We start from the raw sequence: 26,648 nt of genomic DNA, 5'->3' as shown, positions 1-26,648 counted from the left end.
GTGTATTAATATGCATATGTACTTAGGTATGTATGTGCTGTAGCAAAATGATTGCTCATCTGACGTCAGGATTTTACCTCAGAGAGAGATTTGAAATTATATCTAGAATTTTGTCCTTGATCACACAGGAGCCAGGATTTCACCTGAAAGCTTTTATCTTACCATGCTGGCTGCAGATATCCATTGTTCTTCATATACTAGCCAGGCACAATACATATTCTTCGTCATGTTTCTTGAATCCAAGAATAATAAATGTATATTTATAAAAAACACAGTAATTTTTAGAGTATATTGTTGCCATCTCTTCACAGAGGGATAAAACACTTAAAACCAAGAACATGCCCTGTGTAGTTTATAAAAAAATGCCCTGTGTAGTTTGTTTTATCTGGGAAAATTGATGGCTGCTACTAAGTAGAGCCTCGTCAAAGAGAAAAAGCTCCCTCAGCTGTAATCATTGGAGTGTAGTGGCACAAGAGTCTGTTTTAATGCTGAATCTTCCCAGCAAAGTAACAAATAGCCCCTGAACAAATTGCAGGTGTCCTCCAAAGCCAAATTCTGATCTGTTCCCTTGCTATTTTTGTCATTAATTAGTTTACTTGAACAGTAAGGGGGTGTTTTAATCCCTGCAGTTTATGCTAGCCTCTCATTTAATGCCAAGGAAGGCAACATTTAAAACAACGCTCTTGCTCACAGCCTTCAAGACTTTTCTCTTTGCCTTGCCTCTCCCTTTTTCTTTTCTTGACTTTATTTTGGAAAGTTTGAACCTTTTTCTGTCTCTAGTCAAAATCTCTCTAACTTCTGCTCTCCCCTTGTCCTTAAATTAACTCTTTAATTACTAGACCTCCTTTTCTGGTGCTTCTATTCGATACCAAGAGGAAAATCTCATCTCTCTCCATTTGCTATTTGTGTATCCTGACTATCAAACTGAGTTGTGTTTCTGTGTTGCCCTGCGTGCCATCCTGCCTTCAGCATGTGGCAAATGTCACCTGAGGTTGTTTTTGTCAGTTGAAACTGTAGGTAATTGTGTTCTGGATCTGAAACTTGCATGTCAAGTCTGAAGTGGTCTAGTCTAGTGATAGACAGAAGGCAGTGCTATAATTTCTGCATGATAGGATGGCATTTTTGAAACATAAAGCACAAATGGGCTGCTTCAGCAAACAGTGTGAACAAACTTGAAAAGCAGTTCTAAGCGGTTAGTGCGGTTTTTAACCTCCAGGTTGGACAGAGACCCTCCTTTTCATCTCACATAACTGTGATATCACTGCATGGTCTTGCTAATCTCGTCTCTTCTTCTTTGACAAATGTCCCAGTCTGACTCCACTGAAGTCTGAAGGAGTTTCAGCACTGATTTTACACGTGTTTGCATTGACATCCTGGCTCAGAATCAGTACAACTGTCTGTCCTAGGCTTCACTTTCTTCCAGATAATAAGAAAACTTTGATTCTCTGAACATTCAGATCTGCTTTTTTTTTAGTGGCCTCTAAATTATTTCATTGATTAGATGTATTCAAAGGCCATTATACTTCTGTTTGCTCTTTCCATACTCAGTGTGCAGAGGCTCCTTGAGAAGTCCTCTGTGTGTTTTTTATTTTGGAATTTTCTCCTTATAGAGGTTTTCATGGGTGTCTTGTAGTGTCTGCAATCCAAGTGAGGCTGCTGTTGATGCATCTAAGTTTTTCACTTTATGATCTTTTGCTCTCTTAACACAGTATGAGATACATATATATCTCTATTGCAGTAGCTATGTCCACATAGGTGGAAAGTATTGTTATCCTTAATGCACTTGTAAGGTTACAGAGCAATATATTTCACCTTTAGTTGCCCTTTCCTGTTTTTTTCTCAATAACCTGCAACTACTATATCTTATTCCATGGGGCGTTCTCCTGTGTTGCATGTTTAAAAAAGAAATTGATCAAATAATATGTAGGTTCTAATTAAAAGGATATATTAATACAACACAAAAACTTTGTTAATATGCTTTGAAAATTTTGTGCTATTTTCAAGACTTCCCCCTTGTACCCTTCATGTAACAAAGGAAGGTGTAAGTAGTCTTTAAAGATGTTTTGGTTTTTTAACTCATAATTTCTTAGCAACTGTCAGTGAAAAATATCTGGAATTTGTTGAGGCTATTTAATTTCATGCTTATATTTGAGAGGGCAGTGAGTCGACCCTTAGGTAGCTGTTGATTTGATTAAAGTGAAAATAAAGAACTTTGGTGTTGCTCATGTTTCTCCACTACTTACAGGTTTTCCCACTTTCAGTTCTGGAATGTGTGTTGTTTTTCCCTGGCTTTCTAGGTGTCATCTTTCAGTCTTTTAGTCAACGCTGAGTTTCTTTACCTGCCATTGAAAAGATGATAAAAGTAAAATATATTTTTCTGTTGTAGGGTTCCCCCAGTATATATGTATTGGTTTGAATATCAAACCTCTAATTAATATACCACAACAGCTTTCTGATTATATAGGATGTTTTATGCTTTTTGTTAAAAAACAAAACCCAAACAAACTAAAAAAGAAGCAGAAATTAAACTGTAAGTTAATTTCTAGTCCTCCTGACTTTAGTAAGACTGGTCTGCTTTCATATTCTGCACACAGAGAAATGGACCAAGATGAGCTTGCAATGGATAAGTTTGAATTTGAAGCTTAATTTTGGGTAGAAGTGTGCTGTGAGGGGAAGGCTTGTGTAGAGCACATTGTGGAGAGAACGAACAGTTAATCTCATGTAGAATAAGTAAGGGGCTGCTTCATCTTTTGTTCCTCCTCAATAATCCATTACTATTACTTATGGAAATAATGTAGATAAGACATGGAAATTTGAACACATTTAGGCCTTTAATATCAGCCTCACTTATGAAGGCTATGCTATCAAATAATCTTCTTGGTTATTTTTTTCATAACCCCTTTTTTTTGAGCTAAGATTTCTCTAACACAGGTAAAGCTCCCAACCATAAGCCCTAAATATCCCAGCAGAATGCCAACTGTTTCTACAAACAGGGAATTTAGTGGAGCAAGTAAGCTTTCCTTCCCGCCCATGTAAGCAGTACATTTATGAAAACCATTAAACACCTAAATCTGCGACTATTCATGTGTACAAGTAAAATTGCTCCTTGTGAAATTGCAGGATTTAGTGGATATGTGTATGGACCTTGTAGATCTTTATTGCTGTTAAATTTGCTATCATATGTGATGCTAAAATAGTTTTAAAAACGTTTAAAGCAACTAAAATAACAGTACATTAACTCATATAAGAAAATTATTCAGTACAACTTTGTGTTTGGAAAACTAAGAATAGAGTTGCATATCTTCATGTAGCAGATTTTTATGGTATTCTAAATTGGGTTTTTCTTAATACCAGTGAACAGGTGAAAATGATAATCTGCATTGTTAGTTCTGTCACTGTAGGTTACAGAAACAAGTAGGGCTGACACTTTAAGGAAAGACTTAAACTGTAGCCTTTATAAGGTTGGACAGAGCAAAAACACTCTAATAAACACCTGAAAGAGGTGTTTTAAGCAAATTTTTATGTCGTGTGATGTGATGTAATCACGCAGCTGATGTAATCACATCATCAGCTGTGTGCATAGCTGAATTTTCTGCATACTTTCTTTGTCTTAAAAATGTATTGCTCAGTCATCAGTAATCCTAGTATGTTTTAGAACTATGTTAATGGTGTCAAATAAGTGATCAAACTGTCAAATGAATTTAAGAGAAAATTTGTGACATAATTTTACTTTTGTGCACCACAGAATGAGTATTGTCAGCCTTTTTCACTTACACTTTCTTTGTGGGATTTTCCTTTTGCACTTTTTGTCTTTCAGACCAGAACTGTGTAAGTATTATACATGTAAAATTCCAATGAAACAGATGGCTTATCTCATGTAAATTTACACAGTACTAAATCAGGCATATTTCTGTGCTTTTGTTTCTTTGGTTGGTTTTGTTTTTTGTCCTTGGATGATTATATGTAGAATATATGTTTTATTATTTATAAATAAATTATAAGGCTGGTTATATTTTAAAATTGATGTTATAATTAGAAATAAACTATATTATAAGGCCTTTTCTGTGCAGAATACAATTTTTCCACCTAGCCCCCATTTTTGTTTACTTTTGCTTTTGTTTTCCTTTAATATATTTGTATTTACAGGCCTGCTCAGAGAAAAAGTGAAGCAGTAAATTTTAGCAAATTAATAAGAAATGGTTATGGGACTGACTGGTTTCAGCAGTGTACTGGATGGGAAAAAAAGATTGAGGAAACATCTGAAAACAGTGAGCATTCTGAAGGTAACGCTACTGAAAGCTGTTTGCTTTAAATGAGCTGGACTCTCAAGGTAACAGCAGAGGGCAGCCTCTGTATTTGTATGCCTCTCTGAATATAGTGAGACACATTGAATTACTGTGTTTAGAATATCCTATGACCAGCTAAAGAAAGGAGTGCTCCTGTTTGTAGTCAGCGAAGGCAGGTGCTTTCATGGGCTTTTTTCATCTCTACAATTGCAGTGTGCTCTGTTCCAGTCCAGGGGCTTCTGCATTCTGACCCAGGGTCTTCTCTGTGATGTGTTTCTGTAAAATGCTGCAGAGACACAGCCATCCTGCCTAAATTTAAGCAGACTGTAAAATATTTGTTGCCTTTCTGTTATGAATACTCTTTTTCCCCTAATATTTTTCTGAAAACTTCTGTCAAAAGTCTGATTGGTACTCCTGTTTAAGAAACTGATCACTGTTTGTAGAAATTTGTCAAAATAAATATATGCACATTGTTGAAGGCAGTGGAATTTCAACAGTTTAAGAGAAAAATGTTATCCAATGTTCATCTTTGCTTTCAAACCTTACTTCGTCATGGACAATAGTAACAGCTATGAAAGACTTTACTTGGAATCACTTAAATATAAAGGTTAAAGGGTGGGAAAATTTCCCTTACTTCTGTCAAAGACCTTTTGCTTTGGTAACCATGCTGGCTATATCAGTTTTCTATAGCAGTTATTAGAAATGCTGTTGGACCTCCCATTGCATGCACATTGTAAATTTCTGTCAGGGAATCCTTATGTATGCACTGGGCATTGTCATTATTCCCTTGACCTTGGTATATTAATGTATGAAAGTCTTAGAGGCCAAGTATTTTAATTTCTCTGACACTTCAGTTCTGTCTGAATTAATCTTTTTGTCTTCCATTAATGTATCTACAGTGTATATAAATATTTTTTTTGGTGTGCAAAACCTCCTCCTCCAGGTGAGTATCAGGAGAAAATAGAGAGCTAGAAGTTGTGTGGTTTTGTTCAGAAGAAAAAATATCATAAAACTGAGGGATGAAGCCAGATCTCAATCTGGATCTGAAGGGGAATGCATAAACTTAGAAGCCACTCTTCAAGTTAACTTAACTATCCAAACTCTGATCATGCAGAGGATGCTGCTTTGAGAGGCTCAGTGATTCAACAATTCAACCATGGAGTCTAAAATGCCCTTCCTCAGCATGAAAGAAAACCTTGAATATTCTTCTTTGTTTTCAGATTCTATTTAACTTTCTCATGTGCTGGCATTTTTCTTTCCCATTACTGTGAGTAAAAGAGGATTTCAAAATCTTGATTTGATTAATTTGATGGTAGTTGATTTCTTTAATGTGCACGCCTCTAATGAGAAATCTAATTTTTTTGCTATCAAGAAGAGCAAAGTCAAGGGACCTGCTCGAGAGATCCAGTACCTGGGCATTAAGTGGGAAGATGGACGGCATCAGATTCCCACTGATGTCATGAACAAGATCACAGCTATGTCTCCATCAACCAACAAGAAGGAAATACAAGCTTTCCTAGGCGCCATAGGCTTTTGGAGAATGCACATTCCTGAGTACAGCCACATTGTGAGCCCTCTCTACCTGGTTACCTGCAAAAAGAACGATTTCCACTGGGGCCCTGAACAGCAACATGCCTTTGCCCAGATATATAAAAAGATATAAAGAAAACTTGACGATTTTTCAGAGTAAAATTGGTTTGGTTATACCACTTAGGCAATAGAGAAGAAAAATATGGGTACACTGTAAAGGCTGCTGAAAAGTCAGTGTGCTGTGTAGATTGACATATAGATAATCTAATTTTTGAGTTGCTTTTGTTTTTCAAATTTTTTGATAATGTGATGCCTGCTTTGCTTCTATTGCCTTTGTTTGTAATCATAGCTATTCCAGCTAGAGAATTGGTTTGGTTGAGGTTGATTCTGTATCTCAGTGTAAAAGTAGATTGATTTAATGCTCTTAATACTATGGTTTCATCCAGATGTGTATCTTCATTCAGGTTTGACCTTCTCCTTTTCATTCTTTTACGTGATTGCTGAAGGTAGTACTTCTACTTTTTTCCCACTTGTGTCCTTTTTTCTGTTCATCCAAAGCAATTGGCAGCATGAGCACCTTGCAGCTCCCTTTTGAGATGGAGCTTTCTCTGTTCTCACTTACACAGAATAAGTCCTAGACACATCAGGAAGGAAATACAACCCATTCCATATGTAAATCTGTAATCCCTTTGTTTTGGACACAGATTTACATCATGCTGCAAATTTCTTAGGTAGCTTGTTTATCTTGGTAATTCAAAATTAAAAGTAGTGGATTTTATCTGTATTTTGACATTAGGAAGAAACCAAAAGTTTTAGCTGACCTTTTTGTTATTATGGTTGAAGTTATTCTGTGAACGTTAATATTTTTTTTTTTTCTTTTTTCTTTTTTTTTTTTCTGTTGCAAATTCAGAATGATCTGAATCACCACCAGCACGCAATGAGTTAAAGCCACAATTTCAGGGATGTAATAAGTAACTTGAAAGACTGTTGGGGAAACTAAAGCCTTGTATTGCCTATACAGGCCACTATTTGCATGTTGGCTAGATTATTTTTGTAATTTGACTCATCCCTGACTGAAAAGTTTTTGAGATAGATGAACTTCATTGGGCTTGATTACAGCAAATTTGAAAGAACAGGCAACAGCTGTCAGTGCTTAGTCCTAGACCTTTCCTTAATATAATAAACAAAGCAAAACTGAGGTTTTCTCCTGCACAAGACTCCTGCTGCTTTGCTGTTCTCAAACAGGGTTACCATATTGCTGCTGACTTGGCTAGACAGAGCCATGCTATTATGCGTCCAAATCAGCAAGTTTCTTCAGTTAAGTACAGGTGTATTCATGAATTATGCCACTAAGAAAGGTGAAGGGGAACTGTGTGGTATGGGATGAAATGTAAATAGAAAGAATTGAACTGGTATGGACACTTGCAGTAAAAAGTCAAACCTTCACTGAAAAGACTGCTTCTCCATCCCAAATGCTCGTTTACTTTGAACAGATACTCAGCTTTCTAGGACAGTTGTATTGCTGTGCCTGCTGCACATGAGCTAGTTGATCAGTCATAGTGTTTAACCACATAATTGAAGACCTGGTAGCATTTCCTGGTATAGTCTTGTTGTCCAGAAGCTGAATGGTTGGTTAACAGTTTTGTGGAGTCAGCTATCTATGATGTCTGCACTTTCAGCTGTTACATAAAAGAATTATCTATCCTGAAGTCTTGACTGCAAGAAAAATATATGCTAGATCACTGTGTTTATTCACACCAGCAGAAGTTTGTACTTTGAAATAGCAATGAACAGAAGTTGTACTTTAATATTTGAAAAAGTTAAGATATACTGATATTTCAGCACTGGCTATTTTATCTACTTGGATTAGGATATATCCCTGAAATCTTATTAATAATTAAATATTGATTATAAAGTCCACTAGAAAGTGGATGCAATTTCATTATCATGTTTTTTGCTAATACCATGAAAAGTAAACTCTTAATTTTTAGAATTTCCTCTTCAGATTACATTCAGTGCATCTTACACCTTTGAATCCAAGTCCTGAAGATTCTAAAATTTATTACTAAATATAGATTTCTTTGAACAGAATGTTTAGAGTATTTGGTTTAATACTGCTCTTCTTTAGAACTTTGATGTAAAAATTGATTGGAAATAGGTAAACCATTGCTATTCTGAACCCTCAAAAGTTTTAGCAGGCTGTAGAAATTTTGCTGTTGATGTTGTTAGACCTAGCATCTGAATCCATCTTTGTTATCCATGATTTTGAACAATTCAACTAAGTTGCATTTAAAAAATAAAAGGCTAAAACATATGCAAATGCTTAAATATACAGTTATTGGCTGCTCAGCAAATTTTTCTAAATATGAAAAAAGCTTACACCCAGCTATAACTTTAGTGGTGTGTGAGATTACTTACCTTGTATCTGTTTTCACTTACAATTTGTGTTGTGGGTTATGTCCAGATGCATCGAAACCATTAATTTTGCTGTGAAGGCAGAGCTTTTGGGGAAACCCAGTTTTCTAGGCTAGTGTATCAGGGGATGCCAGAGTTGGAGCTCATAGGATTAAAACCTGACCAGTTGTGGTGAGTTGACCTTGGCCAGACACCAGGTGCCTGGCAAGCCTCTCTATCCCTCTCCTTCCCAGCAGGACAGGGGAGAGAAAATAAGATAGAACATAGTTCCTAGGAGTGTCTCTAGTAAAGGGCAACAGAGCTGGTGAAGGTTCTAGAGAGTAAGTCGTATGAGGAGCAGCTGAGGGAGCTGGGGTTGTTTAGCCTGGAGAAAAGGAGACTCAGGGGTGACCTTATCACTCTCTACAACTTCCTGAAAGGAGTTTGTAGCCAGGAGGACGTTGGTCTCTCTCAGCCAACCTGTGACAGAATGAGAGGAAACAGACGGGAGATTCAGGCTGAACATCAGGAAGAACTTCTTCACTGAAAGGGGGGGTTAAGCATTGGAATGGTCTGTACAGGGGACTGGTGGAGTCACCATCCTTAGAAGTGTTGAAGAAACAACTGTCCGTGACATGCTTTAGTGCTATGGCTTAGTTGACAAGGTGGTGTTCAGTTGAAGGTTGGACTTGATGATCTTGGTGGTCTTATACAACTTAAAAGATTGCCATTAATGTGTATTCAGCTTTCCTTAGTCAAGCCAAGGAGCGGTTTGATTTGCACTGTTGGTCAACTGAGTCTGAATGGATGACAGTTTGAATACTGTGAGTTAGAATATTAACAGCCTGAGATTTTTCTTCACAGGAGCAGGGAGGTGATCCTGGAATTTGTTTGTGCATTCAGAATAACAGAGAGCTGCAGCAGACACATAACTTGCCTGTTCTCCAAGGGATGTGAAGTCAAAGTGGTGTAACAAATCAAAAAGCTCCAGCTGAACCCAAGTATGGAAGTGTGCTGCTTGAATTCACCTTACTGCAGTAATCATGTTGTTCTATTTACTTCTGAGTCAATGCAGTCATGCAGCTGGCAGTTTTCAAAGTCATCAACAGTTCCATGTAAAAGCAGTGGAAGCTTTTGGTTTTCCATTTCTGTTTTTCAGAGAAATGCCAAATTCAAAAGCTGGGTGCTTATTAGAAAATCTTGCCTTATTGTTTTAAATGCTGAAGCATACGTTTCATTGCCTTGTGCTTTGTTTCTGCCCTGAATGCCTTTAAGTAGTGAGATTTTTTTTTTGAATACTGATTGCTTTGCAAGCCCAAAGATAAACGTGCAGTTACATTTTATGAATTGCATCCAAGTATACTGAGCATGTGAGTGTTTCTAAAAGAGAATTCCCGATAAAGATTTAACAATAACTTGGCAGTTTAGTGATCGGAGAGTGATCTTCCTTTTACATACAGTCATTTCACTGTAGTGAAGACTAATATATATCTAATATATGATTCTAACCACTTCTGTCTTTTTGGACTAGACTAAAATATAAACATCCTTTCAGAGATCAAGGATACGTATGCATTAACTTCCTTTGTGTAGCAATACAAACAAAAATTCAGTTGACCCATGTGCTTCTGAAGCATCTAAAATTCCACTGATTTTGCCTTATCTATTTTTTAAATACTATTATATGTGCTGAATATGCAGGCTGAGTTTTAAAAGATGCAGAATAAAGCCCAATTTCTTTCTGTAAATAAATAGCTTCATATTCTGTTCTTTTCTGCAGATAATTTTTCAGAATGTAGTTACATTCTATGCTATAGTGTGGGACAAAAACCTAGAAATAGAAACATAGTTCAGTCTTAGCACATTTTGTCCTTCTATTAATAGTTGTCATGATACAAAACGTCCAGAATAACTGAAGAATCAAAATGAAGTGGGTAAAACAGCTGCACTGAATTATTTGGCCATTTGACGGTAAAAATGGTTTATGGTGAGCACAAGAGAGAATGCATTTGATTATGACAGGCAGCCTTATTTTCCATAGCTCAAATTTTCATCCATGCAATATAAAAACCTGAAAGTGGACACCAGTTGCATATTGTTGTTATTACCCCAGTATGTAGCTGTGTATTTTTCACCCTTGTAAACAGCATTAGTATCCTTCCCACTAAAATACAAAAAACAAACACTACACTGCAAAACCAGGAAGATAAAAGGAGATTTAAAGTTTTCCAGTGATAACTGAGAGCAAAGGTTACTACCAATTATTAGACTCATAGAAATCCGTGATTCATTGAACCTTTCAGACAAGGTAACTATAGTAACCTTATTATTTACAAAAAAGCAATTTACATTGATTATTGTCTTAATATACAGCTGAATAGAAAACGACCTGAAAGCTAAAGCAGACTTTTCATAGACCCTGAGATGAAGGGGTAGGTAATATTCCTGTTGAAAGAAAAACATCCTTCCACAGAATTAAACACTCTTCTAAGGGGTTTTTCCACTACTGTAGCTTGGAAGTCTTGACAAATATTTAAAGAACAGGAAAATGGAAGGTGGATTAGGAACGTGTCCTTCTGTTTCACCCATTGGAAATCTAAACAAGCTGAACAGGTGACATTTTTCTGAGTTAGTTGAGCAATACTTCTTGCGTGTCGTTTATGCCTAGAAATGCATCTGTGCAAGGGATATATATTCTCTCTCTTATACTGCTATACAAAGTCCTTTGGTGTGAGACAGGATATGAATAAATTTTACTCTAAATGCCCAATACGTGATTTTTTAATAAATACATCTCAGCAATGCCTCATGCCTAATGTGTTTACCGTCCTGAGGCACAGAAAATTATCTACTAAGAAGATTTTAGTTGCTGTCTCCCAAGTACTCCCAACTATGACAAACTACAGTGTGGTTCTGGTACGAGAACTTTAAAATTTGCGATGCAGGATTCTGGGGTTTTCAGTATGAACAATGTTAAATTTGCGCTTCCAGTAGCCGAAAACGTCTCTGCTCTTTTCTCGCACCGTGTTTGTCGTGCCCAGGTACCCACGAGGGCGGGAACACCGCGTGTGCGCACCGACACACACAAGGGCAGACACAGGCACCGACCTGACTCCGCCAACCTCGGCCGACACCTGCGTGTGTATCTGTATCTGTATCTGTATCTGTATCTGTATCTGTATCTGTATCTGTATCTGTATCTGTATCTGTATCTGTATCTGTATCTGTATCTGTATCTCTCCTCCCTATCTCTATGATAAGGTCCTCCCGAACGCCCGTGCCCTTGGCAGCAGCTCTCCCGCCGAGACTCGGAGCCCTGCGCTCCCCGCACGCCGGCTGCATCCGCACCACTCCCGGCATCATTGGCACAGCCCAGGAACACGGCGCTTCCCGCAGCCTCCCCGGCGTGCAGGGAGTTAACCGGGCCCGGGGAGGGGCGGTGCCGCCGCTGGCAGGAGGTGGCTCTGCCGGGCTCCCCGCAGCCCGCCCGGGAACAGCCAGCAGCTCTCCTCCTTTCCCAGCGGCGGATCCCGCTGCTCCCGGTGAGAACCGCGTCCCGCCGGTCGCCCCGGCAGACCGCGGTCCGCTCCCGGGGGGATGGTAGGATGCCCGCTGTGTCTCCCACCGCGGGTGGCGGAAAGTGGGCAGGGAAGGGGGGCGGCGGGCGCAGGCGTCGCTCCGGTCGAGCGCTCGTTCCGGCGGTGCCACGGAGTCCGGGGCCGCTTGTTCTGTCTGCGGAGCCGGGGGAGTGCTCCGCCAGCAGCGAGGGGGCCAGCAGGGTAAAATCAGTTTTGCAGCGACTTCAACTTTTCCTGATTATGGACGAACGCCGGACAAAAGCTTTTTCCTGCAGAAACCATTGACTGTCGGCTTCCTTCAAAAACGACGGATGACGGGGGGAAATGAGAGGCGGCAATTATAATGGATTCTGCATGAGTTTAAAGCACCAGTCTGAGGATTTAGATGCTTAGATGAGATAGTAGGAAGAAGTTCTTCACTATCAGCATGGTGAGACACTAAAACAGGTTGCCCAGAGAAGTTGTGGATGCCCCATCCCTGGCAGTGTTAAAGGACAGGCTGCATGGAGCTCTGAGCTACCTGGTTTAGTGAAAGGTGTTCCTGCCCACGGCAGAAGGGTTGGAACCAGGTGATCTTTAGGGTTCCTTCCAACCCAACCATTCTGAAATGTCCACGTCCCTTAAAACAGGCTGTGAGCCCTTTCTTTATCTGAGTCCTGCTGGGAGCACATTGTTGTTGAACATCAGTTTTAACTTTGGCTGAGGAGGACTGCAGAAACTTTTGACGTGTCTGTAAAAATTTCAATTTGATTAGACAGTGTGAGAGTTTTGTAGTTTTACATTAACTGGTTGCTTCTCAGCTGCTCCCTGATTGCTGTCAGGGTCTGCCATGGGAAAGCTGCTTTATGCTCGCTCCTTCTTTCAATTCCTGCCAAGACACCTCCAGCTGGGTGCTCTTTGGGGGGTATGCCGGACCTTTGGACTGTCAGAACTTTGTTTTCAGCTTTTTGAAGTGTATCATCTGTGATTACTTAAGGGATCAGAACCAAGAATACTTTAAAATCGAGTGGATGCTTAATAGTGTGAACAGGAACTAAATGAAAATCCTTGGTCTATTTGTAGCCATTTTTCTTCTTGCTACATAAAAATCACTTTGCTGTTTCTTTTTCCTAGCTTCTAACTCCTCTTGATCAGGACTTGTGGCGCCGTAGGAAGAAATTAAGTCTTTTTCCTGTAATGTACATGGTATAATGGCAATGTCCAGTAGTAGTTGACTATAGCATAAGGAAATGTAGTTGATTATAAATGCAACTTTAACACTTCACCTTCTTGACTATAGATGGTTGTATACATTTAGTATACCTAGTACATGTGAAGTTTGGGTCTACTTAATAAAGGTTGATATTTTAAATGAAGAAAACTAATTGCCCTTATAAATTTTAATACATTTCCATTATTCAGTGGCTTTTAACAGTCTCTTGTTTATTTTGTTAGGTTGTGCACTTCGTTAGAAATTCACATATGATGTAATTCTGTTGCAAGACAGATTTCTTTCTGTTTCCTTGTGATGTAATCCTGGAGTTTTAAAGGATTACAGTCCTGTCTGTTATAATCACTGTGCTGTCAGTCCTTTCTTAATGGAGGGTAGAGCAAAACTTTATGATTTTCTGGCATTCCCAGAAAGTACCAGCTTTGGCACGTAGCCTTAGTCACTTCTGAAAATAATAACAAATTAATCATTCTATAATTATAATTCTGTCCTTGGACCAGCATGAAAGCCTCAGTGATACATTTGCCTATTTAAATGCAAAGAAGAATGCAGAAAGGAGAAGGTTTTCCATGTAGGTTAAGGTAATGGATCAGAAGAAAAAGTATTCAGGATAGATGATAAACTGGAGAACTGTGGCTTTTTGAAGTCATGTTTTAGTTTCATGTGCCTTGTTCTATGCTGGAGAAAGAAGTGCTCTTAAGGTCAGTAGGAGGAGTTTAATGAGGAGGATATTATGAATAAGATGCTTCCTGGACTTGGTTTTCAGGCACCTGACAGCTAGAGCTGAGCTTTAGAGACCTTCTAGGGCCAAAGGTGAAAGGGGACTGAAGCTGGTTTGGCAGCCACTGTTGGTGTGGGAGGTATGGAAGAAAGTGGGTGAGTTAGTTACCAATGAGTCTTGCTTGCCTCTCTCTAGCCGGTGAACCTGCAGCTGTTCATACCACAGAACAGAGGTAGTGGTGAGGTGGGGGTTGCAATAGCAGGGCATTAATTTAGGCTTGAGGGCTTTGAAAGTGGTGATGCTCAGCTGTAAAATTGTAGATGCTCATTATGCTCCTTTTATACTCCAGTTATAAAAGCTGTAGTGTGGCTGCATTATTTGGGGAATTTAATATTCATGAGAGTTGTCATCAATACAGAAAGTTTCTCTCTCTGTTAATGCTCCCAGCTTTATAGATGAGACAATCCTGATGCACTTACATTTTTTTTTTTTTAAATATGATTCTAGGTATAAAACATACATGGCTCCTGGCTCCTCAAAAGAGAAGAAAAGTGATGACGGACAGGCTTCAAAGTAAGATTGAGAAATGAATTATTTTGTCCAAGTTTACACTTGAACTTCCTCCGCAAACCCATTATGCACTCATTTAGTTTAAGATAAAATTTTTGATAATAATTCCCAGTATACAGTAGCAGCTCTCTTCACAACTTGGTGCTTTATTGCTTTACCACACCTGTACAGAGGACTTTGCTGGGTAGCCATATGAACTTCTCTCAACAGTGAATTTTTCAAAGCAGGGTGCTGTTTTTATTTATTTTAATCCAATGAGCTGCTGAAATATTGACTTTGGTTGCTGCTTCAGGAGTTCAAACAAATATTTCATTGTGTTTCTCTAGTACTTACTTTAAACTTATTTTACTAAAACCTGCTACATTCCTGTTTAGTGTTTGGATTCGTATTTTACTTACACCCTTATCATCTGTAGGTGATTTACAACAGCTTAAGGGAAATAAATTTTCTGCCCCTGAGCTTTGCATGGTAAGGATTTTAATCAAGCAAACTTTGCCTCTCCTGTAATTCCATGGCATTGGTCCTATGTACACATAACAATATGCTACTTTTTATGGCTCGTTTTACCCCAGGGTCCAAGTCTACAATTAGATGTGCAGATAAGGTGAGCAAGTTTATAACAGCCCCTCACAGTGTTGAGGCAGTGGGACAGAGAGTGCTGTTAGTGGGGTGTGAGATGAAAAGGGTGGAACATAGCTACTGACGAGGAAGGAGGCTTTGTTTTGGCCAGGCATGAGGACAGTGGTGTTGGCACATACCACATGAATCTCCTTGCACTTTTAATAGAGGCCTCGCCTTTTATCGATTTATTTCCTGAAGAGAAGCTTTTATTGCCAGTGTTCTTATGAAGAAGGAAATAAGTTTTTTTGCTTGCCTAAGGATAGATTGTAAAATTATTTCAAATCATATCATATCATATCCTGTTTGTATGTGACAACCATTCCAGTGGACATCAGTACAGCCAAATATTGGATCTGCATTAGTGAGTGACTCAGTAAATAAATGTAGAGAGGCCCAGAAAACTGAACAGGAATAATTCAGGAGAGGCAGCCTGGAAATTCTGCTAGTATGAGCTAGTGAATTCCTATGTTGTTTGTGTCTTCATGACATAAACCTGTTCTTTATTTCTTCCAGAGTCAAACAGGTCTCTTGGAAGGAAGAACAAAGGCAGCCAAAGCCTTTGGTTCCATGTCAGGCAGGATTTGTGTGAGGAGAGGCAAATGGGGCCCATGGGAGATGGAAGGAAATTCCTAATGAAGGGGTGAATGGACTGGCTGCCTGGGTGGGAAGCTCCTTCAGTTGCTGAAGGTGATTGTCTACAATGGGCAGGGTCAGATAGGGTGGGTTGGAATGACACTTCTTTCCTTGGTTGTGCAGCTGTTACTGGGTAATTAATGATGTTGGAGAGAGATCATCAAGAACAGAAGAAATTTCTATACTCAGAATATCTGGGTTGTAACTATTTTCTTTCTGAGAAACAGTTCAGTGACCTCAGCATGGGCATCTTGGCCACTATAGGTTTCCTTCATCCTGCACAGGCAGATATGGCACAGGAACTATGGGAAAGCACTACCTTTCTGGAGAGGCATTAGAAGGCAGACGAGATAACTAGACCAACTAAAATAGTGCTAAACACCTCTGTATAGGCTTCAGAGTTTTTCCTGAATTGTCCTAATGATTTTTTGAATGAAGTCCAGGTGTACTCTTTTATTTGTCTCCTCTGACAAAGCAGTTTGAGTTTGCTGAGCTGTGCTGTTCCTCCACTGAGCCTTCATTAAGCTACTAAGTCATCTTCTTGTGTCTGGAAGCTATTTACTGCTTGATTCCATCTCTCCGAAATGACTTTGAAGTACTGGCCAGTGTTTGACTTAAGCTTGGGGTTATTGACTAGTCTTTCCTACCTGTTTCAACTGAACTTACAACATCAAGCACAGAAGCAGACGTTTTATAAATCATTCTGCTTGTTTAGCTAGTCCACTATCAAATTTTCCATGAAGGTGATCCCATAGGCCAAGTAGTTCAGGTTTTCCTCCTTGTCCTGTCGTTTCCTGTCTCTTCAGACAGATTAATTTATATTTTTCTTTTAAGATGTGTCATTGCTTTACAAGAAGTATTTAGGAAGAAGTGAATTCTTTTTACCTCTTCCTGTCTTTTCCCTTTTTCTTGATCTTTTTTTCACTTCTATGGTTTTCTTCTTGCTTCAGATTTCCACTTTTCTCTTTCTTCATTCAGATCCTCTGTACCCTTGTTATCAGTTTCATGCCATGGGGTTTTTTTTCCTCCTGTCTGTATGACAGAGTAAGACAAATTGCCAGAAATCTAGTTTGTGCTTGTCCATAAAGCCCAAATCATCCCATTCTTCTCAGGTGGCTGGCGGAGTTTCAGTCAAAACAGAGATCAAGTTTGATGTTCAGCTTTGCTAAAGATTGCCTCTGTAATATGGTGGGCTACTGAATTTTCCCTGGTCCTGCTCCCATTGTTCTGCTCACCATAAAGACCCACTCTGGTTCCCAGCTTTAATACTGTTTCAGATAAAAATTCCACTGTTTGAAATGGATCCAAACAATTGGGCTTTTCTTCAGCAGTTTCATCCTGTGTGATGAACGGAATGTGACATGTCAAATGCAGTATTTTATAAGACATAAGACAGTTATGAAGTTTAACTTTTCTTTAATGCAATGCACAAAGAACCAAAATAAGGTAGCACAGGCATTTGTACATGTGGCATTTCCCAACTTTTGACTGCTTAACTTTGAAGAATTGTCATCTGTTCAGTGTAGGGGTTTGTATATATTCTATATGTTTCACAATGCTACTGTCTTGGCAGAGAGAATTTTATTCATCTCTGCAACCCTCACCTGGAGAAAATGAAAGAAGATATCCTGTACCATTTTGCTCTTGGGACCAGTACCCATGATTTTCCGACATTGTTTGGCGATGTAAAGGTAAGATGCTTTGCTTTGTTGAGGAAGCCTGTGCTTTTCTGCAGAAAGTGAAAGTGTAGTTGTCCTCAGAAAAAGACTAAATGTGTCAGCCTATCAGCGATTAAAGAGTACATGCAAAAGAGGAAAAATTTTGTCGGTTCTTGTCACTTTTGGTATCCAACAAAGCTGGGGATAATTTTTTTTGACTGTCTCTTTTCATCCAGTAAAAAGGCAAATGCTGTAGGCTCTATTCAGGTACAACTTCTGTTTGTTGGGTCTTCATGTCAATATTTGTCTTTCATTAGTTTAAACAGGATGAAGGCATTTGAGTGCTGTATAGACAGTTAAGGTTTTTTTCCATAATTCTTCCTCATGGCATTTTAGAATGATTATGAGAAGCACCATATCTGGGGATAAGTCTGAGCTAACTGAAGGCATCTGCACACTCATGTTGTTCTTTGGAATATGGAATCATGTAGTTGATTTTGTTTTGTTGAACTCTGTGCACCCCAGTTTGTGTGTGTTGGAGGAAGCCCTTCCCGGATGAAAGCTTTTATTGCCTACATAGCAGAGGAGCTGGGGCTGGGGAGCCCTGGCTGTGACTACCCCAACATCTGCGCGGGCACCGACCGCTATGCAATGTACAAAGTGGGGCCTGTCCTGTCCGTCAGCGTGAGTACTTACCTCGGCCAACACTGGACACATGCTGTTCAGTTCTGATGCTGTTCAAAGAAAAAAATTTGAATGCATGTTTCTTTTAAATACATCACAGTCTGAATCAGGCTGCTCAAAGTAGTGCAGTCAGCTAATTAAGGATTCCTTTTCAGCCTTTTTTTGTAAGAGGGAAAATCTCCAATAGCTTTGCTCCTTCTTGCATCATTTTCCCTCAGCGTACCACTGAGGTTTTGCAGGAATGGCCTTACTGATTTTTTGAGCAGTTACTGTTGCCTCATTGCTGTTCTGTATCCTGAAAAATGGGGGGAAAAGGTCGCTTGGTGCATGTGGGGTGTAGAAAAATGTCTGTATCACACCCAAAGCTATGTATCTGCAATGGCACTGTCAAACGTCTTAAGAGCAGCATTCCATGGGACTGGTGCTGCCAACCCATGTATGCATTTCAAAGAAATTTGTAGCTTTAATTTGTAGATAGAATTACGTGCTTCAATTGCAATTGCAAAACTGTAGTTTAATTTTGCACCCTTTCTTGTGAGCTGTAATTATCAAAATATTGTGCAAGCTAATGTGGAATTATATTTGCTGAATGTCAAGAGTAAACCAGGGTGTCTGTGTTTTGAAAAAAATTAGCTTAACTATTCACTAGCACTTCAGGTTGATGAAAAATCAGAGTGGGGTTTTTCTTGTGTTTTTCCATGATGAAGTGCATTAGTCAGCTGTTGGGAAAGAAGCACTCTTTATACATTTGAGAATGTAAATATTCTGTAATTCATGATTTTTAGAAATCCTGTATTTCATCCACAGTCTGTCAAAGCTAGTGGGAGTCTATTTGTAGGCCCTTTCAGTATTGTTCTGTAGGCCCAGAGGTTGGGGGTTTTGTGTGAGTTAGGTGGCATTTGGGAAAACAGTGTCAGGCAGGAGATAATATCCAGCTGCTTCTTTCATATATATTTTGTGTTGTCTATAGGAATGTGGAATATTAATTTATGTTTCATTTTCAGCACGGTATGGGCATTCCTTCCATTTCAATCATGTTGCATGAGCTGATCAAACTGCTGTATCATGCCAAGTGTTCTGACATAACCATCATTCGCATTGGCACCTCTGGTGGAATAGGTATTTCCCCTCTTGATTTCTTCCTTTCTTTCTGCAAACCAAAGTATCCTTGCAGGAGAGTAAACCATTGCCCTGCATGCAAGATATTAATGGCCAGAACGGCTTTCCACAGGAGAAATGCATAATTTTTCTTCTGTAATTTTGAAAGTAAAGGGAGCATCTCCTTTTGCATAGGGAAAATGCACTTAAAGATCTGACAGTGTGAGAAAGATGTTCCTGTCCTGTATGGAAAATATAAGACAGAAGTGAAAAAGGAAAAATTTCATTCTTTCAGAAATTATTTGTAATAATAAACCAAAGCAGCTATTCATGGACCAAAAAAATCTCTTGGTGGATTCAGAGGCAAAATTGCCACCTTTAAAAGAAGCAGGGTTGGGTCAAGATGCATGTTTTATGTGTCTGGAAACCACTTGTTAACTGCATTGTTATTTCCTTTGGCTGCAGGTTTGGAGCCAGGCTCAGTGGTTATAACTAGGCAGTCAGTAGATGCCACCTTCAAACCTCAGTTGGAACAGGTTGTTCTGGGAAAGACAGTAGTTCGCAGCACCACTCTGGATGAACAGCTGGCTCAGGAGCTGATGCAGTGCAGTAAAGAAATTGGTCAGTTCAATACAGTCATTGGAAACACCATGTGCACTTTGGATTTCTATGAAGGTAAGGCTGGTGATAGACTAACAGAAGGGCATTGGTAAGCAGCAGTAGATAAATATTGAATTAAATATTAAAATTAACCTTCCAGTTCACTAACAGAATGCATTCCCTACTCTGGCTTGTCTCACAAATCTCAATTAACCTATTTTTCGTCTGTAAAATCAAGCATTGTACTTAGCAGTTTATCACACTTTTAATTTCGTGGAGATTTCTCCCCAGCTTTAATAGATCCACTGAAGCACATATAGTCTATTATACACTTGTCGTGTATCTGTAAGGTATATTTGTCACAAAGTTTATGTGATTTATTGAAGCATCCTAGGGGATTAGAGGAGTGGGAATTATTTGACTTGTTTAGGGTTGGTTTTCTTTGCACTGGTTACATACCTAAAGTATATATTTTCTGAAATAAGTGTTGGAAGTTGTTTCAGTTTGATCAAAGCAGTAATCAGGCAACTAAAGATAGTATTTTGCTGAGTTGTGTCAGTGCTGCTATGTAGGAGATGCAAACCGGCAAGGCCTATTTTAGCTAAACAAACAGGCATTCAGGTGCTTTTCTGATCTCCCAAATCTAGATGTTCATTCAGAAACACCTTTCAAACCTTGTGAGAACAGACTGTAAGTGGCACCTGATCCCGCTTTCTCTGTCTGTTGCTGAGTAGATGACAAATTACCTTCTTCATGGTGCTCAAGCTTGGGCAGAAGGACACACTGTCAGTTTGTGCATCTCAGGCACCAACCACAGGTGCAAGCAACACTAAAAAAAGTGTCAGGGATGTTTTCAACTCATACAGCAAAAGCTGAGAACAGGATTGAGGACATTAAATTTAGGAGTACATCTCCCAAACCCAAGAAGACACTGAGTAAAATACAGTGTAATTCGACTCTGCTGTACTTAACCTGCTGCTGTCTTGTCTGTTGGTGATATTCTTGAGTAATTTGAGTAAAAAATTCTCAAAATTTATAATAATATTAGCTAGTTAGCTTAAGAGATTCTACATCTCTTACCTTGGAAAGTCTGTAAGTGGTAAACTGTTCATCTTTTTAAGGTAGAAACAGGAAAACAATTTTAAGCCTGGTGGTTTTTTTAGACAGTGATTAAACATATTAAAAATGGAGGTCTTCCATACAAATTAAAGTTTTTTGTGGAATTTTGATACTTGTTGTATGTGTGGGAATGTACTATGTACATTTTCCTGTTTATGAATTTGAGAATTGAAGCCAAAGAAGACTAATTAAATTACCGTGATTCACATTATAAATAATACAAATAATATGTATACCCTCTAGCAATAACTAAGGATCACTTTGTCCTGTTTGTCTTGTGCACAAAAATGAAGAGTAGTAGTAGTAAAAGCTGAACACTGTATGGAGGAACCTGTAATAACTGGCTGTTTTCAAAATTGAATTTGCTCTATGACTTCATCACTCTGAGATGTTCTACAAAATTACTTTCTAGGACAGGGCAGGTTGGATGGTGCAATCTGCTTATATAATGAAGAAGAAAAACTGCAATATTTGAAGAATGCTTATGAATCTGGTGTCAGAAATATCGAGATGGAGTCTTCTGTATTTGCTGCAATGTGTAATCTCAGTGGTGTCAAAGGTAAACTGACTTTGTCACTTTATCCAGGCTATAGCAAATTTTCTGTATTGCAGGGGGTTTGCAGCTAAAAACTGCAAAGGAATGTTAACATACCTTCAGCACATAAAAACGTATATAAAAGATATTTCTGCTTATAATTTTGTTGCTATGATTTTTTTATTTGTGTCAGTTGAGTCACAACTTATCATAATTCCTCATGCAGTTTTTACATAGTTTTCTTCTGTAATTTGCTATTCCAGCCCATGGCAACCATGTAAATCATTAAAGTACCTAATTACCCTATGGCATTCATTTGTTTTCTCCAGTTAGCTTTTAAAGTTTACAGAAAACAACTGCTTAGTTTAAGAAATGAGGTGATTCTCAGATCTATATATGTGTAACTATACTCAGTTTCTATACTTTCATTTCAAATGGATCACAAAATTATTTTCTGTAGACTTAAGACTATGATTCTTTAACAGTTGAGGATTTTTCATAGCATCTTGAATAAACCATTTCAAATCATGAGTTAATTTTTTTATGCATGCTAAGTAAAAAAGGGCAACTACAAATAATATAATAGAGTGTCTTTCTTATCATATTAACTGTCTTCTCTCACTTTCCTTAGCAAGGAATATGCTGATTTAAAACACTGATGTTTCTCAGATTCCATTAAGCTTGGGGAGGTCAAAGTGAGGAAATATAAGCAAAAAGGCCAATGGTTATATCAAACACACTCAGTTCTTACTGGCTTGAAACCGATTAAAAACCCAACCAGTACTATCCCTGAGCAATTCTAGAGGCCTTTTGCTGTCTCTGCTTTGTAGGTCTGTAACGAGTACTTACTGTTTGTGCTCTGGAAATTGCCACTGGCAGAAACCCCAGACAGAGCACAGTTACAGGGCTGAGTAATAGACTTGAGCAGAGTGAAAGGAGGGGTTTTGCCTTTGGAGCTCTGATTACTGAAAGGCACCATATGAACCTGAGATGATCCTTGGGGTCCTCATGTGCTTGCAGTGTTCCTTGTCCATGAATGTGGAGGCTGCTTATCTGCTGCTTCCTGAGGGATGGCACCTACAACACAGGCACTCAGTGGAGGACTGGCTCTGCTAGAACAGTGAGTCAGGTCACTTCCTACCGGTCATGTCCTGGGTACTTGTGAAATATACTTCTTATCAAGGAAAACATAGGAATTGTGATAAAACAATAAATGTCTGCAGCTGCCTGAGAGCTCTGGCTTTATTAGTGTAGCAAGCACTTCCCTAAAACTATTTATACATTGTATCATCCACAGCATACTAGTCCCCTAGCATCTCATGGTACTGCACACTCTTTCTTGGGGTTTGTTTTCTCTTGTGTTTCTGTTCTTCTAGTGGTTTGTTCAAATGTTTGTGCTTTTGGACTGTAAAATGCAAGACTGTCATTCCTAACTAATTCTGTCTTTTAATTTCTAGCTGCTGTAGTGTGTGTCGCTCTTCTGAATCGGCTTGAAGAGGATCAAATCAGCAGCTCACATGACGTCCTTGTGGAGTACCAGCAGAGGCCTCAGAAGTTAGTGGGGTATTTCATTAAGAAAAGTCTTGGGAAAGTATGAAATCTCTGTGTGTTGTTTTAGAGAAGGAGAAGGCTTTTATACAGATCCAGTCACAGTTGTGACTTCTGTGCATTGCAGGTCTTTTGCCTCAGAATAACTTACAGCATTCTGTTTGTCAGTGGAAATTAATCATTTATGTCAGTGTTCCTTGGGAACTGAATGTGCTGAATGGACTTCAGTTAAGTTTTGCTTAGTTATGCATTGCTGGATATAAAACTCACTTTTCTGTGAATTGAAAAGTGAACCTGTTGTGAAGGACAAGCCTGTGATAATACATGTAAACGCTTTATTTATCCCTGCTGTAAAAGAAATACTAGAGAAAAATCAAACTTTATTGCCAATTATGTGCATACCAGTAAATTAACTTAAAAATTAAAATAATTTTCTTTTTGTTATAAAAAAAATATATATAAGTTATAATTGTCTTTTTTGCTTCACTTGTAAAGAAAACTTAAAGTGAATGCAGTTTACTTTTTGCAGACTTTGACAAATAAACAATACTCTTTCCATATATTAAAATTTCATGAAATTGCAGAGTGTGGGACTAAATTTTCTAAGAATTAAGGACTTGACACTGAGCTGTTGAATATCTGTACTGCCTAGATACTGACCCAGGAATATTTTAACCAAAGAATTGAATCAATACCCAGAAAATATTTATGCATTAAATAATTTTGCATTGAAGTACTAGCAGTCTTTTGCTGAAGCAAGGCTCCTGCTTATGAAGAGGAATCAAAGGCATTCCAGAGGTGCACAGCATGTTCACAGGCCTGTATTATGGTAGCCCTTTTTGTTTCCTTCCTTTTGCTTAGTTTCATTTTAAAAAAAAGTTGGTATTCATCTCCATTCTCAGGATGCAACACTCACTGTTGCGATGGTTCCCAATTCTTCTGAGGAACTGGAGTCTACCTCTTAGTGGTACATGTCATCAAAACCCCTCCTGCAACTGTAGTTTTTTCCACTAATATTGGCCTAAGTGTTCAGGGTTTTTCTTTTAAATCATACTCCTCGCTGCTTTGCTGCTGCGGTTCAAATGTAAATACATGGTCAGTTGAAGAAAGTGTGTTTATCTATTTTTCTTCTTTTTTATTTTTTTTTCCTTCTTTCTACTGCAGTGGGGGAGGGTCCAGTCCTAGCAGGGGTCACAGGTCAAAAAGTCTGCATAAGCTCTCAGAACAGCTGTGGCTGAGCCAGCAAAATGAGATTTTCTTTGTGAGGATTGTAGTCTGCAGTGGTGTAAACAAGCGCAAGGGTTAGAACTACAAGAGAGTGATGTTAGTAGTAGGCAGAGTCACCAAGTGACAGAGACTGGAAACAATGTGATGAAAACTTTAAAAAAAGGAAGGGTGACTCATGAACAGAAAACCACCAGTGAGAATCAGTCTCCTTAAATTTGATTATTTTTTCAGCTGGAAAACATATTGGTAGCTTTTAGAAAATTACAATCTAGTCTTTTAATTTTACACTCACATTTTCTTATTTATGCTTAGGATATACAGTGAATAAAAGTTTTCAGAGATTTTTTTTTCCCCTAAGCTTAAGGGAGGGAGAGAGGTGAGAATGGCTCCACATTTTGTTTGAACTGTTTCTCCTTTATTAAAAAAAAAAACAAACAAACAAAAACCTAAAAAAATCTGTGTTTAACTATGCCTGGTGCTTGCCTAGGCATTGCGTGAAGTCTGTGAGGTCCTTTGGGAAACATGCAACAAAGCACTTCTTTTCTATTCAAGGTCCTGCTCTTGAAACAGTAACAAGGAGATAAAAAAGAGATCACTTCAGTGCCTGCTGCACTCTGTGGTGAAGGGAGTCTTATATCAAATTGACCAATATGGGTTTGGAGAAGACAGTTGGCTGTTGTATAAGAAATACTTAATAAGAAGTACCTAAAGAGAAGAAAAAAATGCTTTACCTGGAAAACAAACACTTAATGTGACTGTGAAGCTCTGGGGAAGCATATTACTACTGTTGTTCTGGAGGTATGAATCTAAAATGTTGTGATTTGTCTTTTTAAAGGAAGGACAGAATGAATCTGGAAACTTGTTAAAAAGAATTTCCTGCATTGTTTTAACAGTGTATGCTGTGAAATGAAGCCAAAAAGTTTTTGTATTTACAGTCAAATAATTTAGGCACATCTGAGAACTAATACGAAAACTCTTACATGCTAGATGCTAAAATATAAATGGTCTTGTGGCCTGGCCGAGCTGGAGCTAAGGGCCATGCATTCATGGGGTGAGGCAACTGTTGTATTAAATCAATGGCCAAGACCCTGGCAGAAGCCTCTGAAAGATGAGCCATTCACCTTTTACCTGTATGTCCTTCCTCCTAATTTCTAAAATAATTACCATTAATATTATACTGTTCTGTAGGACACTGTACATTTCTTTCTGCTAATAGATTTACTTCTGTGCTTCCCACCAGATGGAGTAAAGGGGTATATGAAAGCTTAAAATTAGATGCCAAAGATACCAAGTATCCTCCTGTTTCTGCTGTTCTCCGTCCTCTGATGCTGTATTCCTAATTCAAGAGGTCACTCTACAGACACATCTGACATGCAATAAAATACCTTTTGTAACTTCAGAGGAAACTTGCCAGAATGTTACCCTGATAAGAACAATTGTATTTTCCCTTATGACTGCAACTGGACAGGGAGATAAAGAAATGAGTCACTTGTGTGCATCCGGCCGAGAAGTTGCAGGCCTGTAGGTTGTAGGGAGAGTTGTACAATATTTACAGATTTTATATGCAAGTCAATTGCTCAATATGAGCCATTCTCATTCTTTCTGTAGAACATGAATCAGGATTCGGAGTGGTGATATTTTAAAAAAAACACATATGGTATTACATATATGTTCAATATTATATAACACAGTGTCTCCTAGTAGATTTACAAATCCTGCAAACCCCAGAAACACATTTCAAATCAAGGGCCTGCTGTGGTTCTTTGTGCCACCCTGTACCTAGCAAAATACTATACAATAAATTTAATCCTGGGATCAGAAGGGATAAAAGCAAAGAAGAAAGGCAGAAGATATGAATAGAGTAGAAGCAGGAAGGGAGAAAAAAATGGTTCCTACCAATGGTTTGTTCTGTGATTCATGGTGTTCTGGCCTATTCCTATCATTTTGTTGAATAAATGGTTGAGATCATAATTAAGACAGGCTATAATACAATGGTTTTACATTTGCAAGAGACTGAAAAGGAACAGTAACTAACTCAGATAGTGACTTGAAGGAGTGGATTTTTATTTTTGGCATCTTGTGAATTTTCAGAGAAGGATTTTCTTTAATGGAAGGTGTAAGAAATTCTGAAAAGGAACATTTTGTAATGACTTATCTCCAGAGGTAGTTAGACAACAAATGTTTTTTATCTGTCCTTTAAAAACCAAGTGAAATAATTTGTTAATTTCACTATCTCTTGAAAACATATACATATATTAAGCAACATTTTTTTAAACATTCTTTTTATAAAGGATTTTCAGTGCATTGTATTACAGAACTGGATTTTTTTCAAGTCGGGACCTCAATATATACTCCTAAATATAATGTCTATATGGTTGAATCAGGGATGTTTTTAATTTCCATTGACAAGACAGGTGAAAGAAAACCAAAGCAGTAAACTGGGCTTTGGGGATTGGATCTGTGTGCAACAACTGAATACAGGAAGGCACAGCAGTGTGATTTGATGTCAGTATTATGGTTTGCTACAAGATGTTGAGGTTTGCTTTCCCTGAAAGTTTCTCAGTCTTTGAGTGACTAAAAGTCATGTTTTATCTTTCTAATATAATTACCATTTAATATTGTACTCCAGAGTATGG

General features: G+C 38.4%; 2 protein-coding genes across 9 annotated transcripts in view; both read left to right on the top strand.

The window, feature by feature from the left end:
• CUNH7orf57 (chromosome unknown C7orf57 homolog) overlaps positions 1 to 9,233 on the top strand; it is a gene marked incomplete at its 5' end in the record, with an annotated part of 13,218 nt that extends 3,985 nt beyond the window's left edge. Inside the window, 3 exons of the mRNA XM_066186009.1 lie at positions 2,932 to 3,032; positions 4,147 to 4,274; positions 9,073 to 9,233. Coding sequence (XP_066042106.1) covers positions 2,932 to 3,032; positions 4,147 to 4,274; positions 9,073 to 9,167 — 324 coding nt within the window. The remainder of the gene's footprint in view (positions 1 to 2,931; positions 3,033 to 4,146; positions 4,275 to 9,072) is intronic.
• UPP1 (uridine phosphorylase 1) lies at positions 4,206 to 26,648 on the top strand. 8 transcript variants are annotated; one of them, XM_066185800.1, is made up of 8 exons: positions 4,206 to 4,283; positions 14,227 to 14,292; positions 17,117 to 17,234; positions 17,727 to 17,885; positions 18,890 to 19,004; positions 19,449 to 19,658; positions 21,115 to 21,261; positions 22,695 to 26,647. In XM_066185800.1, the coding sequence occupies exons 2-8, from the start codon at positions 14,240 to 14,242 to the stop codon at positions 22,832 to 22,834; spliced, it is 942 nt and encodes a 313-aa protein (XP_066041897.1). In that variant the 5' UTR covers positions 4,206 to 4,283; positions 14,227 to 14,239; the 3' UTR covers positions 22,835 to 26,647. The 8 variants fall into 8 exon arrangements, with proteins under 8 accessions (XP_066041897.1, XP_066041877.1, XP_066041927.1 ...); XM_066185780.1 differs by lacking the exon at positions 4,206 to 4,283 and adding an exon at positions 11,263 to 11,348; XM_066185830.1 differs by lacking the exon at positions 4,206 to 4,283 and adding an exon at positions 11,668 to 11,752.

Source organism: Chamaea fasciata, unplaced genomic scaffold (genome assembly GCF_029207755.1).
Source record: "Chamaea fasciata isolate MVZ Bird 193981 ecotype frontalis unplaced genomic scaffold, bChaFas1.0.hap1 SCAF_1, whole genome shotgun sequence".
In the NCBI taxonomy this organism is placed as follows: Eukaryota; Metazoa; Chordata; class Aves; order Passeriformes; family Sylviidae; genus Chamaea; species Chamaea fasciata.
Note: the sequence above shows the minus strand (reverse complement) of the source record. Positions and strands in the feature narration are given on the sequence as shown.

Bases quoted from the DNA above. Each gene is read 5' to 3' on its own strand.
- UPP1 (XM_066185761.1), top strand. From the start codon at position 12,634: ATGCTCGCTCCTTCTTTCAATTCCTGCCAAGACACCTCCAGCTGGGTG. The intron at 17,886-18,889 runs GTGAGTACTTAC...TTTCATTTTCAG, and splicing joins GGCCTGTCCTGTCCGTCAGC to CACGGTATGGGCATTCCTTC. The intron at 19,005-19,448 runs GTATTTCCCCTC...CTTTGGCTGCAG, and splicing joins TGGCACCTCTGGTGGAATAG to GTTTGGAGCCAGGCTCAGTG.